Source organism: Thunnus maccoyii, chromosome 7 (genome assembly GCF_910596095.1).
Source record: "Thunnus maccoyii chromosome 7, fThuMac1.1, whole genome shotgun sequence".
Taxonomy (NCBI): Eukaryota; Metazoa; Chordata; class Actinopteri; order Scombriformes; family Scombridae; genus Thunnus; species Thunnus maccoyii.
Window position 1 is genome coordinate 13084030 of NC_056539.1, and position 14235 is coordinate 13098264.

The following is a 14235-nucleotide window of genomic DNA, read 5'->3' on the forward strand; positions in this document are numbered from 1 at the left end:
TAATGTATCTATTGTTGGGGTGTTACAGGTGGGCCCTTATAGCAGACAAAAAGCAGATTTTTTGATGTCTTGCGAACATCTGCCAGCTAGACTGTGATGCCCTCAAAAATACCGTAGTCTGCACTTGCACTGACAGACTGTCAAGATGGAAATAAACATTGAATGAGCTTTATCTGCTTTGTGGTTGACTATGGACAGCTGGAAGACAGGGTGAGAGTGAGCATGCTTCAACAGGTGGTCTCTCTGCATGAAGTGCTTCTTACGTAAAGGGCAAAGAAAGGTCTCTTCTTCTGTGCGAATAAAGCCTCTTGTCACAGCCATGCAGGTCAAGTACAGGTTACTTGTCTCTTACATCAGGCACAGACAAAACTCCCCCAAACACAAAAAAACTAAAATCAGTTACATATGGGTCTGCAATATATTGCTAGAAGTGGAAGAAAACTCAGCGTGTTCCTCATGCGAATCCAAGTGGAAAAAAATGAAATAACATTAAGGTGGGAAGCACATTAAAACTCACCATGGAGCACACAGAACCAGGCAGATAAACATCAGTGAGAAATGCGATATACATAATGCATAAAGATGACTGCAAGAATGCTAATGAGAAACTCAGCAAGACATAAACTCAGCAGCCTCAAATGAATAAGAACAACACAGAAGAAGGAAAGATTATAACTTGTTTCAATTCCTTTTGAATGCTGCAGAGACATTTTCAAGGCCGGAGCTCAGCATACTTGACATGTTGGACCCTCCTCCAATTAATATACAGCATGTACAGTGATATATGTGCATTCAATAAAGCCATGTTGGCTTGTTTTCTACTCAGTGATATCAACCCCTCCCACTCTAGTTGATAGTTTGAGCTCTCTGGGCTGCAGATGTACACATATACCTAACTGATAACTATGATTACTAGTTGTTATCAGGTCTGTATCAGATGAGCTTGGGGGCCGTTTAAGAGCCAACTTTTGTTCTCTCCTAGAGGCCATACACACACAATTTCAGATATGTTAAGTGACTGCTAAACCTAAACAAATGTCAGCCAAGACATGCAGTATAGAGCTGATGGTTTACATTCCAGTATCCTCATCCATATGGAAGAATGTTGAAACTGTGTGTTATTTCAGCACTGTTTAAATTTTATAGAGACAGAAAGAAGTTTCGAAGTTTAATGCCTTGGAACAAACAAAATATTGCCACATTTTAGTGCATGTCCTAAAACAGATAAGGCTATCGTTAGTTGACATAAAGTTTGGCAAATGATTCATCCAAATTTATTTCTTTTATTAATAAATGACTCCGCTGTTAAACATTTGAATGACAATAAATTTGGCTAAGAACACATAATGACATGTAAAATACTGAACACTTAAAAGATTAGGACATGTAGTGCCATGAGTTGAGACCTTTGACTTGCAAAATCATGATTTTTTCCCTACTCTGTGTTCATATTTGCATTATTTTCTCATAGTAGATGATGTACATTATTTTCCAAGCAAGCATCACAGTCTTTACAGGTCATCTGCAGCCATGTGTCACAGTCAGGTCATTGGGTAATGGAAACCTGAAAAATTCAGGCCACCAGTTAACACAGAGTGACAACATCCATCCAGTGATAATGCAAATCTGCAGCACTTTGTTGTTTGTTTGCACTTTGCTCCTGGTAGCCTTTTGTTCCCCTCGTCCACTTGTACAGGCCCTTCATACTCTTCCCTCAAGCAATGCCGTGTTGGCATCTGATGCACGCTCTTTGTGACATTTGCCCTGCTGAATAACACTCATAGTCTCTTACAACTTCACACTCATTCCCATGGATGACGAAGATAATAGCTCTTTCTCGACATGAAAAAATTAGTCAAATATTCAGCACATTTCTCAGTTCTCACATTCAGAGCCAGTTCTCTAGTCTTGTTTTAAGTCTCCTGTTGTTGAGAACAAGCACATCCACAACCCTTTGGTTTACATAAAAGAGCTTTTTATGCTCAGGGCTGTGTGAAAGTCGGTGCATTTGTGTGTTGGAGGGGTGGTGGCTGTGGTTGATGCAGCAGGTCAGGCTGCACTAACTTTGCTTTACGCAGGGGGGGATGTGCCGCCGCAGCTGCTTTTAATCCGTAAGAGCATTTGAGTGGGACACCAGATTGTTTATGTCGTCCCTTGAAAAAGAGCTGGCACAAGCACGTCTGCGTCTGTGTGTGTGTGTGTGTGTGTTTGTGTGTGTCTGCAGAGAGGCGCAGCTTACGATCCATCTGTCCCCCTTTTTCCCACAATCCAACATGGTGGCAGACTAGACAGTGAGGGGAGGCTGGGACAGACATGAATCCTTGTACTGGTTTAATTAAAACACATCATTTGAACCTTTTTTTGGCACAGATGAAAACAAGCCTGTCCCAACACACAGCTCTACAGAGGAGAAAGAAAACACACCGGGCAATTAAAGACTCGTTTACTCATCAGCTAATTATTCACTCGAGCCTTTTCTTGGATCTGTCTCGTGCAGCCCTCTGAGGCCTTTCACCACAGGCAGATCTTTATTCATTGAGTGCCAGAGCTGCGGTGAGTGGAAAATCGTGGAGTGAATGAGACACACGTAACGCTGATTCCTGCTGAAAGGCTTTTCTCTTGCTCATTAGAGCTCATTTCACTGCAAAATGACACCTGGTTGAAAGAAATCTCTCTAAAAAAAGAGGGAAAGAGTCATATTAATGATAAATTTCTGATTATGTTTTATTAACTTCTTATCTCTTTTCATTCTTGGAAAAAAAAGACAATATCTTTAAAAACTAAAAATTAGTATAATGAACAAGGAATAACAATGTGCGATGACAAGAATGAGACATAGTTGCGTTATACCAATTCTGACCAAAGATCCAAACATTTGAATAAGAATTTCATTTTTTAAAAAACTTATCAAGTGTCTGCTTGAAGCTTCTGTTATTGTTCTTTTATCATCCCACACACTTTTTTTCTAAACATATCAAAACACACACTGCTTTGCGGTATTGCTTAGTTGTACTCCTCCACAGATGATAAATTATAAACAGCTTAAAACACACACACACACACGCACACGCACGCACACACAAAACTCGGTTAATTTATGCTGTTCAGACTGTGTTCCTGCATATATTTGAAAGCAGATGATATGATGAATCATAAGTATTTAGCAATCTGACAAATTTACATGTCATTTGTATCCAAATGTATAGTGGAAAAACATCAGACCAACCATATACATAAATAAAAGAACTTGCATTTGAACATATTTGCCTTTGGTTATCAAGATACCGACATAAACATTGGGTACACTGGGTAAAGCGCTAAAAAATAGTTTAACTTTGGTTTATACATACACAAGAAAGCCTGAAAATCCTGACTTCTCTTCCAAAGCAAACAAACAGAACAGTCTTAATCTCAGCTTCAACTTAGAAGTTTAATGGCGCAACACTCAAAAGGTTCAAATAATGAACTCATTTAGTTAAAAACACATAAATCCTTGACAATTTTAGCCATGGAAACAGTTTTTGGGGACTGCTTCAAACTTCTTGAATGTTGCACCTTTAAGAAGAACACTTTAGACTGCACTTTATGTCTGGTTGCCAAAACAGACTATTAATAAGAGAATGTCGGGATTTTGTCGTGTTGGAGTGCTGCGAGGCTGAAAGAGGTCGTAAAAATGAAGGGATTGATTACTATTTATCTTATGAGTCACTTGAAAAGGGCAGCCAGCTGATATAATCTTGTACCACTTCTTTTAGCATACGATCACAATACTGTGACAGAAACAAGATGGCAAATGCAGCAAAAGGGGACGATTGATATTGATAAGTGATATTTCCCCCAAACAATCAGCGCAAAAATATCAGTAATCCACAACAGCAATACGTTTGAGACATTTTTACCAAAAAAAAAAAAAAAAAAAATCACACCAGCAGCTGTAAGAAGTACTGCACCACACTCACTGTGTAGCAAAATCAATAGTGTTACCAAGTGTTATCAAGAAGTTATTTTCAAAAAGGAGTAAAAATACTTAACTATAACATGAGACTTGTATGCATGTACGGATAAATGGCAGTTGTTGTAAAGACGGTAAACCAGCGAGGGAACAGACACACAGCCTATTTGGTGTCAATTGTTACCAATAGCACAGAATCGTAGTGGAATAGCATTGTCATCATGTTGGACGATAAATAACAACACTGTGTTACTGTGCTCTTTCCTAATGCTGTTAAAACTGTCAAACAGATAAGGAACCATAGTGCTGTGTGGTATAAAAACATCTGTTCCTGTGCTTGTCTGTAGGAGGGTGGGACAGTCAGAATGTGAAGCAGATCAATCAGAATTCTTTTTTGCCAACAATCATAAAATATGCGATTATATAGTCAGGTTTTCAATCATGCCCTGAATTGACAAACTTGCCTGTCAACATGGACCGCAAATGAGTAAGACGGCTGTCAGACAGATTCAAAGACAGACAGAGAGAAATAAAAACAGGCTGGAGGTAGAAAACCAAAGCCTGTTTAATTTTAGTGTTGTTGTTCCAGACACTGAGGGAAATAGGAGCTTCCCTGACAGCTGTGACCCACTGGTGCGAGACATAAACACGACGAACAAGACTAAAACAAAAGAGACGGGGCGAAAACACTCTCAGACATTCCACTAAGTGACGGAGCAGGACGTATTTTCTTTTTTCAGGCTCTTAAAACGTTGCTCCTTTTTTTTTTTTTAAACGCAGCTAGTCCCGCTCCATCACTGCGGCACAGACTGAAGACGGTATGGACACTCAGTTCAAACTAAAGTAAAAACCTAGATGTGTAACGGCTCACCAAACACAAGGTTCGGTCCGTACCTCAGTTTCGGGGTCATAGTTTGATTCATGACCTGGTTAAAAATCAAAGATTAAAAAACAAGCTCTCACACTGGATGTTTCAATCTTAAAAAGGAGAAATCTCAAAGGATCTGAGGAGATTTAGTTAAATGCATACAAAACAAAAAAAGACACAAGTGTGGAACACACTGACCCTAATGTCTTACAGGGTTACCTGAGCAAAATGTTCAGTACAGTAAAGAACAAAATGAACAACAGAAAATTTAAAGTCATCTCTATGTGTGTGTCATTTTCATTTTTCACCAGTTTTATCCATTCCTTTTACATACATATTAGAAATAATTCTGAATATAATGCAGTCCGATACACAACTACCACTTACTAGAAAATCATCATATAATTGATTTATTGAACTTTATAAGCTTCATAAAACACTTTAGTACTGGGTTGCATTAGATTGTACAAGTGTGTCTAAGAAAAACTGGTGACTCAATGTGGAGAACATGGTTGCCATTTTTTTTTTTTTTTTTAAAGGTTATTAGAAAACCAAAATATTCCCCAACATATATAAGAGAGTCCTCTAATAATTCATGAGCTTCATGTGCACTCATCATTATCCATTAATCATGGATTGAACAGCAGGAATGAACTGAAACACACGAGTAGGCTGGAAAAAACTTGCTGTCTGGACCACACTGTAATCAACCTACATGACTAAATTATCAGTTTGTTGTTCTGTTCAATCTCCTTTTCATTCAATTTCAACACAAGACCTTTTCCTGTGGACAATGTCCTTATTATTGCACAGTATAGGAATATATTTGCTGTCTAAACAACAGTCTGAATGCAGTGTGTGACAAAAGTCTTTCACACTAACGCACATCTGATGTTCATGAACACACAGCCCCTTTTCGTCAGGGTCCATTCAAGGCAAAATGTTCCCCCCCGAAGACCTTAGAGCAAAAGGTAGGTTGGGGAAGGGTAAAGATTAATCTCGGAGAGGTTTCTGTTCTGGACACAGAGAGTCGAGGCTCGGTAATAATGATGCTGATGCCGATGCTAGCTGTAAAAATGTGAAGGTCAGGCGTGCTGTGCTGCCAACTCCTGTCCTATGAAGCGGCGCAGGCGTTCCAGATACTGGCTGTACAATTCGATGTCGTTGTGTCCCGCTCCTTCCACCCAGAGGGGCTCCACGGCTTTGGGGCAGCGCTCGAACAGAGCCAAGCCGTGCGAGAAGTCGATGACCTCGTCCTCCGTCCCGTGGATGATGAGCACCGGAGACGTGATTTTGGACACTTTCTCAATGCTAAAAAAGGGGAAAAGGGAGAATTAAGGAAAATAAGGAGGTCACATTTTAGAGATATTGATAATTTACATATCCATATTTAGTTCCCCGCCCCTATAAAACAGTTCTGAAAGCAGACTGGACAGTTCAATAGTCATAAAGCACTTGCTCTGTGGATCAGGTCATAAAAAATGTTCTGAAAAAAACAGTCTAAAATATTTTGTTATAGATTAAATAAAAGCTTAATGGATCACGGAAACTGCATTTTTGTCTAGACTGCTAACATAATCATTATAGGCTATAAAACATGTTTATTGCTTTGAAAGGAGCTGAATATTTCAGTGTTATTTTCATTTAGCAAACACAGCATGAACAACAGCCCACTACTGATTAGTCAGTTACAGATAAATGATAATATGTGCAGATGAAGGTTACATCAGAGCTGCCTCACCAATCTCTGCAGCATAGTTTTGATGTTTGTGGAGAGTACAGATAACAAAGTCGAGTCTCGAGATTTGTCTATAGATTATCCTGATAGAAACGATTGTATTCATTGCCAAACGAGATATACTTTTGCTAACTTATCTCAGCTACAAAAATAAAGCACACAAAGGTCTTCTCTTAAAAGTACAACAAAGTCATTCCATGGAATACAGACACACTTCATGTGGAAACCAGCAGAGAAAGACAGATAGATATAGAGAAAGGAGGGATGCCAGCTGCCCACTCTGAGCTACAACAACCTACGAACACTGGAGGTTTTCTCGGCTCACCACAGACACGGTGAGACATTCCTTGGTTTCCTTCCACCTCTGCTCTTCACCTACATGTACCATCTGGGACTAGTTTCTACATTAAGACCGGCATTGGCTGCTATTAAACCTTATCAGACTCAAGCAGTAAAACTAACCTGGAAACAAGAGCAGAAGGGATAGAGCCTCGCTACTGATAGTTTTATTCTAAGTCGTTAATGTCCAGCCAAGAGAACTGATTTGTATCCAAAATTTAAAAATAAAAAAACACAGTAACGACACATGACAGTCGACACCCACATTACAATCGCACAAAAATGTGTGGAAGCAAATCTCAGAGGTTGTAACTGAATTCAAGACATTAAAATAATCTGTGACAAAACGTACAACCAACCATCTGTATTATGTAATAACACTACTTCATGTCACAGGATCTATATTCAAATGTGTTGCAGTAGACTGATAACACATAATTCTAATATGTAATTTTGGCAAAGGTAAATATCCAAGGATTTTGCTTAGATGATGGTGATTAACTGTCTTTCTTGGAGGTAGATTGAGATCTACTAAAGTCCACGTTAAATTAAATTAATACATGACAGAATCTGTTGATCACACAACACTGCTGTCTGTGCTGGTTACGCTCTGGATCTATTCACCAATATTAGACAGACTTATATAAGAGGTTTTGGTAAATATTGGTGTGAGGGGTTGATGGTTATTACATCTGACATTATTATGTGTGAATGACGCACAGAAAGTCTCTGTGGAAAATGACACGAATTGGAACTGCAGCTATACGGAAGAATATCATTTCTGAAAAGGTTGCGGATGAGAATGATCTCTGTGCAGCGAGATCACTCCTGCAAGATAACAAAGACGTCTGAGTTCCTCTCTGAAATATTACAGAAGTTGGCCCTCTCACCTCTATGAAAATAAAAATAATACCTACAGACTCTAAGGAAAGACACTAGAGCTGTTTTGGCACAGATGTTTATCTTGGATAAGAATCAATTTTAACAACTGACAGTGGCAAGTATGCTTTTCTGCTGACACATCTGTAATTATGTGGAAATGCCAACTGGAAGCCAAATTGTTGGTGCAATGTATGTGTGTATTATATTAACATGACAACATAACATAATAAGATACCTTATTTAAGGGTTTTATGAAACAGGGAGTGTACAGATTTCATTCTTATAAGTATCTCTATTTGTAAGATTTATCCTATAATAACTGGATTCTAACAGCCAATGATATATTTGTGAAATATATTAATTATACAACACATTAAAAACACAAATTCTGTTAATATGATCTTAATTTGCATCTGAACAATAAAATCTAGGGAAATGTCAAACATTTCACAGCAGAGGGCAGGCTGATAAAGACAGAGAGACGGGTTTGAAAAGAACAAATAGTGAATGAAATGTTGAAAGACAATCCACCAGTCAGAGGCTTACTTGGGGAAAGCGTCGAAGCAGTAGGTTTTCTTCGTGTCAGGAAAGGCCACTCTCATGCCTGATGTTAAAGGTGAGTGAAGGACCACAGCAGCGCACTCATACCGTGATGCCAGGTCTACAGTGGGAACTGTACCAATGCTCTGTCCATACAGGATGATGTTCTCTGGGCTGATGCCATACCTGGTTAAAACCAGAAACACAGAGATAACATTATATGATTCAGGACAACCGTAGCATGCAAAGTACAACACATAAACAAACAAACAAAAATAAAACTTCAGCATGTTTTGGGCTGCAACTATAACAATATATTTACTTTCATTACTGGTTCATCCTTTGATGATTTTTTTTTGCACCCAAGTCAACAAAATAACCAGAATTTTGAAGCAGTAATTTATAAATGTTTGATAATTTTACTTAAAAGATTAAATAGTCTGTTCAGTTTGGAAGAATAAATTTCATTTAACCTTCTAGGAGAAAAATAATTTCTTTGTGGTGCTTTCATCTGAAGAGGAAGGATGTTGAAAACTTCCATTAAATATGAAAAGATTTTTAATAAATATGGTGAAATTACAGAAGAAAGAGTGACTGCTAACACAAAGTAAATTCACACCAAGCAACCTTTAGTCAATGCTCTGCAGTGTCATGTCTTCCCAGAGCAACAGTCGCATTAAGGCAGCTCCGCTTTCACTAATGAGACACTTTATCACACCACAATGTCCTTGAGACATGTAACCCCTCCCAGCCTTCCCTCTGCCCATCCATCCATCTCACTTTTTTTTTTATTCCCACAGCATCTGTCTCAACTCTGCTCTGCTCTTCATCACAGCTCTGCCACCTTGATTCACCCCTTCTTTGCATCTTCATCCTCATTTTTCACTTCGTCTTGCTTTTTCTTAGTACTCCCACAAGTTGTAGCCATAACACGATGACGTTATAACCCCGAGTTTGATTTGACGCTCAGCTAAACAAATCCTGTCGTAACACAGCGATGCACAGGGCAAAAAAAATCAACCCTTGAAGGACACATATGGGTCAATTAATTCCTAACATACCGGGTGCGCAGGGCGTGCCAAGCAGCATCTATGTCTGCATAGAGATTCTTCTCAGTGGGCTTGCCAGTGCTGACACCGTATCCTGAGTAGTCGTAGGAAAAGATGTTGCAGTTGATGCGAGTGCCGAGGCCGATGTAGAAACTGCTCATCTGGCCCAGGTCGACTGCATTACCGTGGGAGAAAAGCACTGTAAACCTGAGAGGATGTGAAGACAAAAGTGAGGTTAGAACATGAACCGACAAAGATGGAGACATGTTTCATAAAGATGTTTATCCTTTTTATTTTTTTAGTCTTGATTCTCACAGTTACAGGAGACACCTGTTTTTCATGGTATCCTTATTCATTGCTAAGACCGACATTCTTATATTGTAGCCAAAATAAAAAAGCTGCATGTTTCCATTTGTGTAAACGACCAACATCTTTAGTCGAGGCTTTATTCAAAAGCACGTGCCTGGAAAGCACATGCCTGGAAAGTCTATTTAAGTAAAGCCAATTGAATGCATCACAGGAAGGATTAACAATAACACCCAAACAAAGAAACAAACCAAACTAAACATAATTAAAATCAACCCATTTTTTATCCATCTACAAGAGTAACTCTACACTAAATGAAACCACGAACAACCTGCTGACAAACACAGTGAGGTTACTTAAACTTGACGTCTACAAATGCTGCATAATGGCAGATTAGTTTACTGAGATGGCCCCATGTCAAATGACTCTTACTTCTAGACATTTTGTACAACCTGAGAAGCAGAGTATCCACTATAAACTCTGTGTATACTTGCACTTAGCTTTTATTCATGAATGCATATTGTGCTACCTGGAGTAATCTGATACTTCTTCTACACACTGACAGTTTTGAGATCCTCCCTCAGTGGTTTTGTTTATGAAGCCGTATAACCTGCGGCTTTGCTCTTGGCCTTATCACTCAGAAGGTGGCACAACAATGACTCTGCCATATCAGGTCCAGTTTGGATTCATTTTTGTGTAATACTAGATCGACATTAATACAAGGCACACAGACTGTAACACAAGCCTGTCCATTTCTTTTTAATCGATTTGGTGAATTAATCAGCAGCGGCACAGCGCAGCAGGATGGGCATCGAACTGAAGTTAAATACTTTTACATCTCAGCACATAAAATACTTTTTAGGCCTAATGATCCCTTCTTATAAAACAATCACTGCCAATAAACTCAGTGACACCCAGATAGCTAAAAATGTTTTGTCTCTGACTCACATAAAACTGATATCTTGCCACTGACCATGACACTCTTATTACGACAGCTGTCATAAACAAGAATTACCAAATGCAGGAGAAACTCAACGTTCCAGTTACGACAAACCTGTATGACTAGACTAAAAGAAAGGAGGAAACAGAATGACTTTTAAAGAGTAAAAGAAAAAATGGATAGCAGTGATCCACTGAAAAAGCAGGAAGAGAAAATCTTTGAGTCAGCTGAGTCAACAGGGAGACAAGTCAAGGAAGTAGACCTGGATGTGAGTGGACAAGACGGACAAGAGGGTGTGGAAACGCTTCTAGGGAAGTGTGACACACCGTCATAAAATGACAAAGAAAAGTCAAGCAAGCTGTGGTGTGAAACTACTCAAAAAAAAGGTAAACCCACCTGGCATTCGGAACACAGCGAATATACATGCAGCCGACTCTGTTCCCTCGGTTGGATCGAGTGAGGAACACCTCGGTTGTGTCCAGCTCTCTCTGGGAGTACTGAAACTCTGCTCGCTCTGTCAGGTGGAGCTTCCATCTTCCCTCCACAGCCCCGGCCCCTGCGCCTCCGGCGACTGATGCGCCGCTGCGCGTCCGCAGGTTGGAAGTTCCTGTTCCCCCTGGCACATTGGGGCCTGCCTCCGGGTCTGGGAGGAAGGTGTATGTGGGCTCGGGGGGCAGGAAGGCGAGCTTGGCTGCAATGCGGCTGGGGCAGGGTGGGCAGCAGAACAGGCAGCAGAGCTCACTGAGAGAGAGGCCATTCATCCTTCACTGTGTAAGAGGAGGACAAGAGGATCAGTGTGCTGATGTATCCACATCATCCCAGTGTAACACAATGAGATACTTATTACAATGCAATGTACAATGCGCGCAGTCGGAGTGCAGCAACAATGATGATGAAAATGTTTCTACGACAGCAAGTTTAGCGCATGCAAGGATTTTAAATGATCAATATATGGCTACATCTTGATTATCTATTAATTAGGTAATATTTGCTGGTTACCAGAGTTGAAAGTTGATTAGTCGCTTAATTGATCTGCAGAAAATCAACTGGTAAATATTTTGATAATCAGGCATTTTCAAGTCATTTTTCCAAGTAAAAATGGAAAATATTTGATGGTTCTGATTTTCAAATGTGAGTATCTCCTGCTTTTTGTCTTACAGTACAGTGAAATGAAATACCTTTGGATTTTGGACAACAAAAAGAGAGATCTGAAGCCGCCCCCTCGCTCTCTGGGCAATCATGATGAGCATTTACCACTATTTTGTGATGTTTCATGTATCAAATGATCAATCAATTAATTAAAAGAAATTGTCAGATTTAAGGCAGTAACTAACGATTATTTTCAATATGAAAATCGTAATTTGTCGATTATTTTTTCGATTTATCGATTAGTTGTTTGGTCTATAAAATGTCAGAAAATGGTGATCCATGTTTCCCAGAGCCCGATGTCTTGCTTTGTCCTGACTAACAGTCCACAACCCAAAGATATTCAGTTCACTGTCATAGAGGACCAAAGAAACCAGAAAATATTCACAATTGAGAAGCTGGAATCAGAGAAAACTCCAATAACTTCAATAGTTGGTGATCAATTTAATAGTTGACAACTATTTGATTAATCGACTAATAGGTGCAGCTCCAGTCAGATTAGGCAATATACAGCATCACATATAAGAAGAGTTTCTTCTTCATCATGTCATTTATAAACTGATTATGTTTTGGCTGTTGGTAAACCTCAATAAACGATTTTCAGGACTTCACTTTAAGCTCTGGGAAAACACCAGTAAATATTACTCATTATCTCAAAATGTTATAGTGCAAATATTTAACAGATTAGTCACTATAAAAACATTAACTGGATGGAGCCCCACATAACAACCCTCCAAACATACAGCATATAACAAAAGTAGACCTACCTGTTGATCTGAAGGGCTTAGTGTAAGCTAAAAATAAGTTGTGCTGAAACAAAAATAAAACAAAGAGGACTTCCTCCACTTCAAAATGAAAGCCACATTCACACACAGGAGACTGTAAATTGCCCTGTCAGCAGAGGAAGGAGGAAAAAGTAGTGTTATTTACAAAGTATGTGCTTGGTTTTCTGTGTGGTGCCTGAAGTCCAGATCACATCCATTTTGTCCACTTGTTGAGAGATAAACGAGTAATTTAAAACGATATGCTTTTCCCCAAAACGTGCCTTGGATATTTTAATAAAACGGAATTAGTTTCTTCAGTTTTTTTTACTTGTGTTGACAGTGAAGAAGAAGCGTTTCCAAAGCAATCTTCACCTCTAAATAACCAAAGAAAACTCTGAACCCCTTCTCAGCTGCAATTAAACACCTACTATATTGTTCCCTCCTGTAAGAATGAGCGATATATAAAGAATAACGCCGGTGACAAGTTGCATTTGACCGGAGATAGGAGCTACTTGTCTGCGCGTACCAGCTAGCTCTGCGCTGGCTTAAGCTAGCAAGAAGACATAAACACGGCTACTCAGTAAAAACAACGCACATTCGCGGATATACGACGCAAAAAAGCCCCGTTAAAACACAGACTCCAGCGTGTGTATTTGTCTCCATGAATCCAAGAACGTCGTTGGCGTCTCCTCTTGACTTTACGGGCAGCGTCTCGTCATTTAAATGAATCCATGTAAGTGCGGTGTTTTCCTACTTCTCCGCTGTTTCACCGCATCCGGAAGCGACAGCTGACAGGATGTGACGCAGGGAGTTTCCATTTGGACAATTAAGGGAAACTTGTTATCAGTGTGGGTGAAAATCATGTTGTAAAAGACACGTAAACGATGACATGTTTTAAGGTTGGCGATAAACTGAATCAACCGGACGATTTGCGAAACTACGCGAGATTTTAACTATAACCTTAATTTCCTAACCTAAACTAACCCTAACCTTAACCCTAATATCGCGAGAGTTCGTCGCTCCAGCTGATCTAACCTAGCGTTTACCATGTTTGAACTTTTGACAGGAATCTCTCTCTCTATTACAAAGTTGACAAAATATTATAGTCACAAATCCAAATTCTTAAGCAAAAAAACACTTTTAAGAGCTGATTGTCCATATCAAACAATACGTTTGTTCACTATCTGAATGGCCAAACAAAAAAGCTTTTAAAACGTATGACCACTGTAAGCTTTACATGAACTTTATTTAAGTTTTTCTTTATTTTTTTATTTTAATTATTATTACAACCCTTAGTCCCCCTGGCGTGTTGTGATTGTAGGCTCAAATTCTACACACAATGTGCTGTAAACTTGTTTCAATAAAAAGCTCTTTAGCCTGGCTTTTGATTAAGAATGATTTATAGACATTATTTACTTATTTGATTTTATTTGTGTTGTAAAATTGGATTTTATCTTTTATTTTATTATATTGATTTTTATTGTCTTTGTTTTTTTTTAAATCAGTTATCTAGTTTTTAATCCAAATTTTATTTCACTTATTATTACAACTTTTAAATTAATTTTATTTTATTACATGTTTATAATTTTTATTTCTCTTGTGAATTAGTCTCAAATTATTTTACTGTTTACCGTCTACACTTGTTCTGTCAGTCGTCTGTGAAGCACTTTGAATTGCATTAACCTGTATGAAAGTTGCTATTCAAATAAAG

At 38.9% G+C, this 14235-nt stretch overlaps 1 protein-coding gene across 3 annotated transcripts; it reads right to left on the reverse strand.

Annotated features, from left to right (window-relative positions):
• Positions 1-3904: 3904 nt before the first annotated feature.
• Positions 3905-13446, reverse strand: abhd17ab (abhydrolase domain containing 17A, depalmitoylase b). 3 transcript variants are annotated; one of them, XM_042417382.1, is made up of 6 exons: positions 13120-13446; positions 12528-12570; positions 11011-11381; positions 9381-9575; positions 8326-8505; positions 3905-6131 (listed from the first exon to the last, which is right to left on the reverse strand). In XM_042417382.1, the coding sequence occupies exons 3-6, from the start codon at positions 11373-11375 to the stop codon at positions 5906-5908; spliced, it is 966 nt and encodes a 321-aa protein (XP_042273316.1). In that variant the 5' UTR covers positions 11376-11381; positions 12528-12570; positions 13120-13446; the 3' UTR covers positions 3905-5905. The 3 variants fall into 3 exon arrangements, with proteins under 3 accessions (XP_042273316.1, XP_042273315.1, XP_042273314.1); XM_042417381.1 differs by having other exon boundaries at positions 12691-13446; XM_042417380.1 differs by having other exon boundaries at positions 12528-12651; positions 13120-13445.
• Positions 13447-14235: the final 789 nt, after the last annotated feature.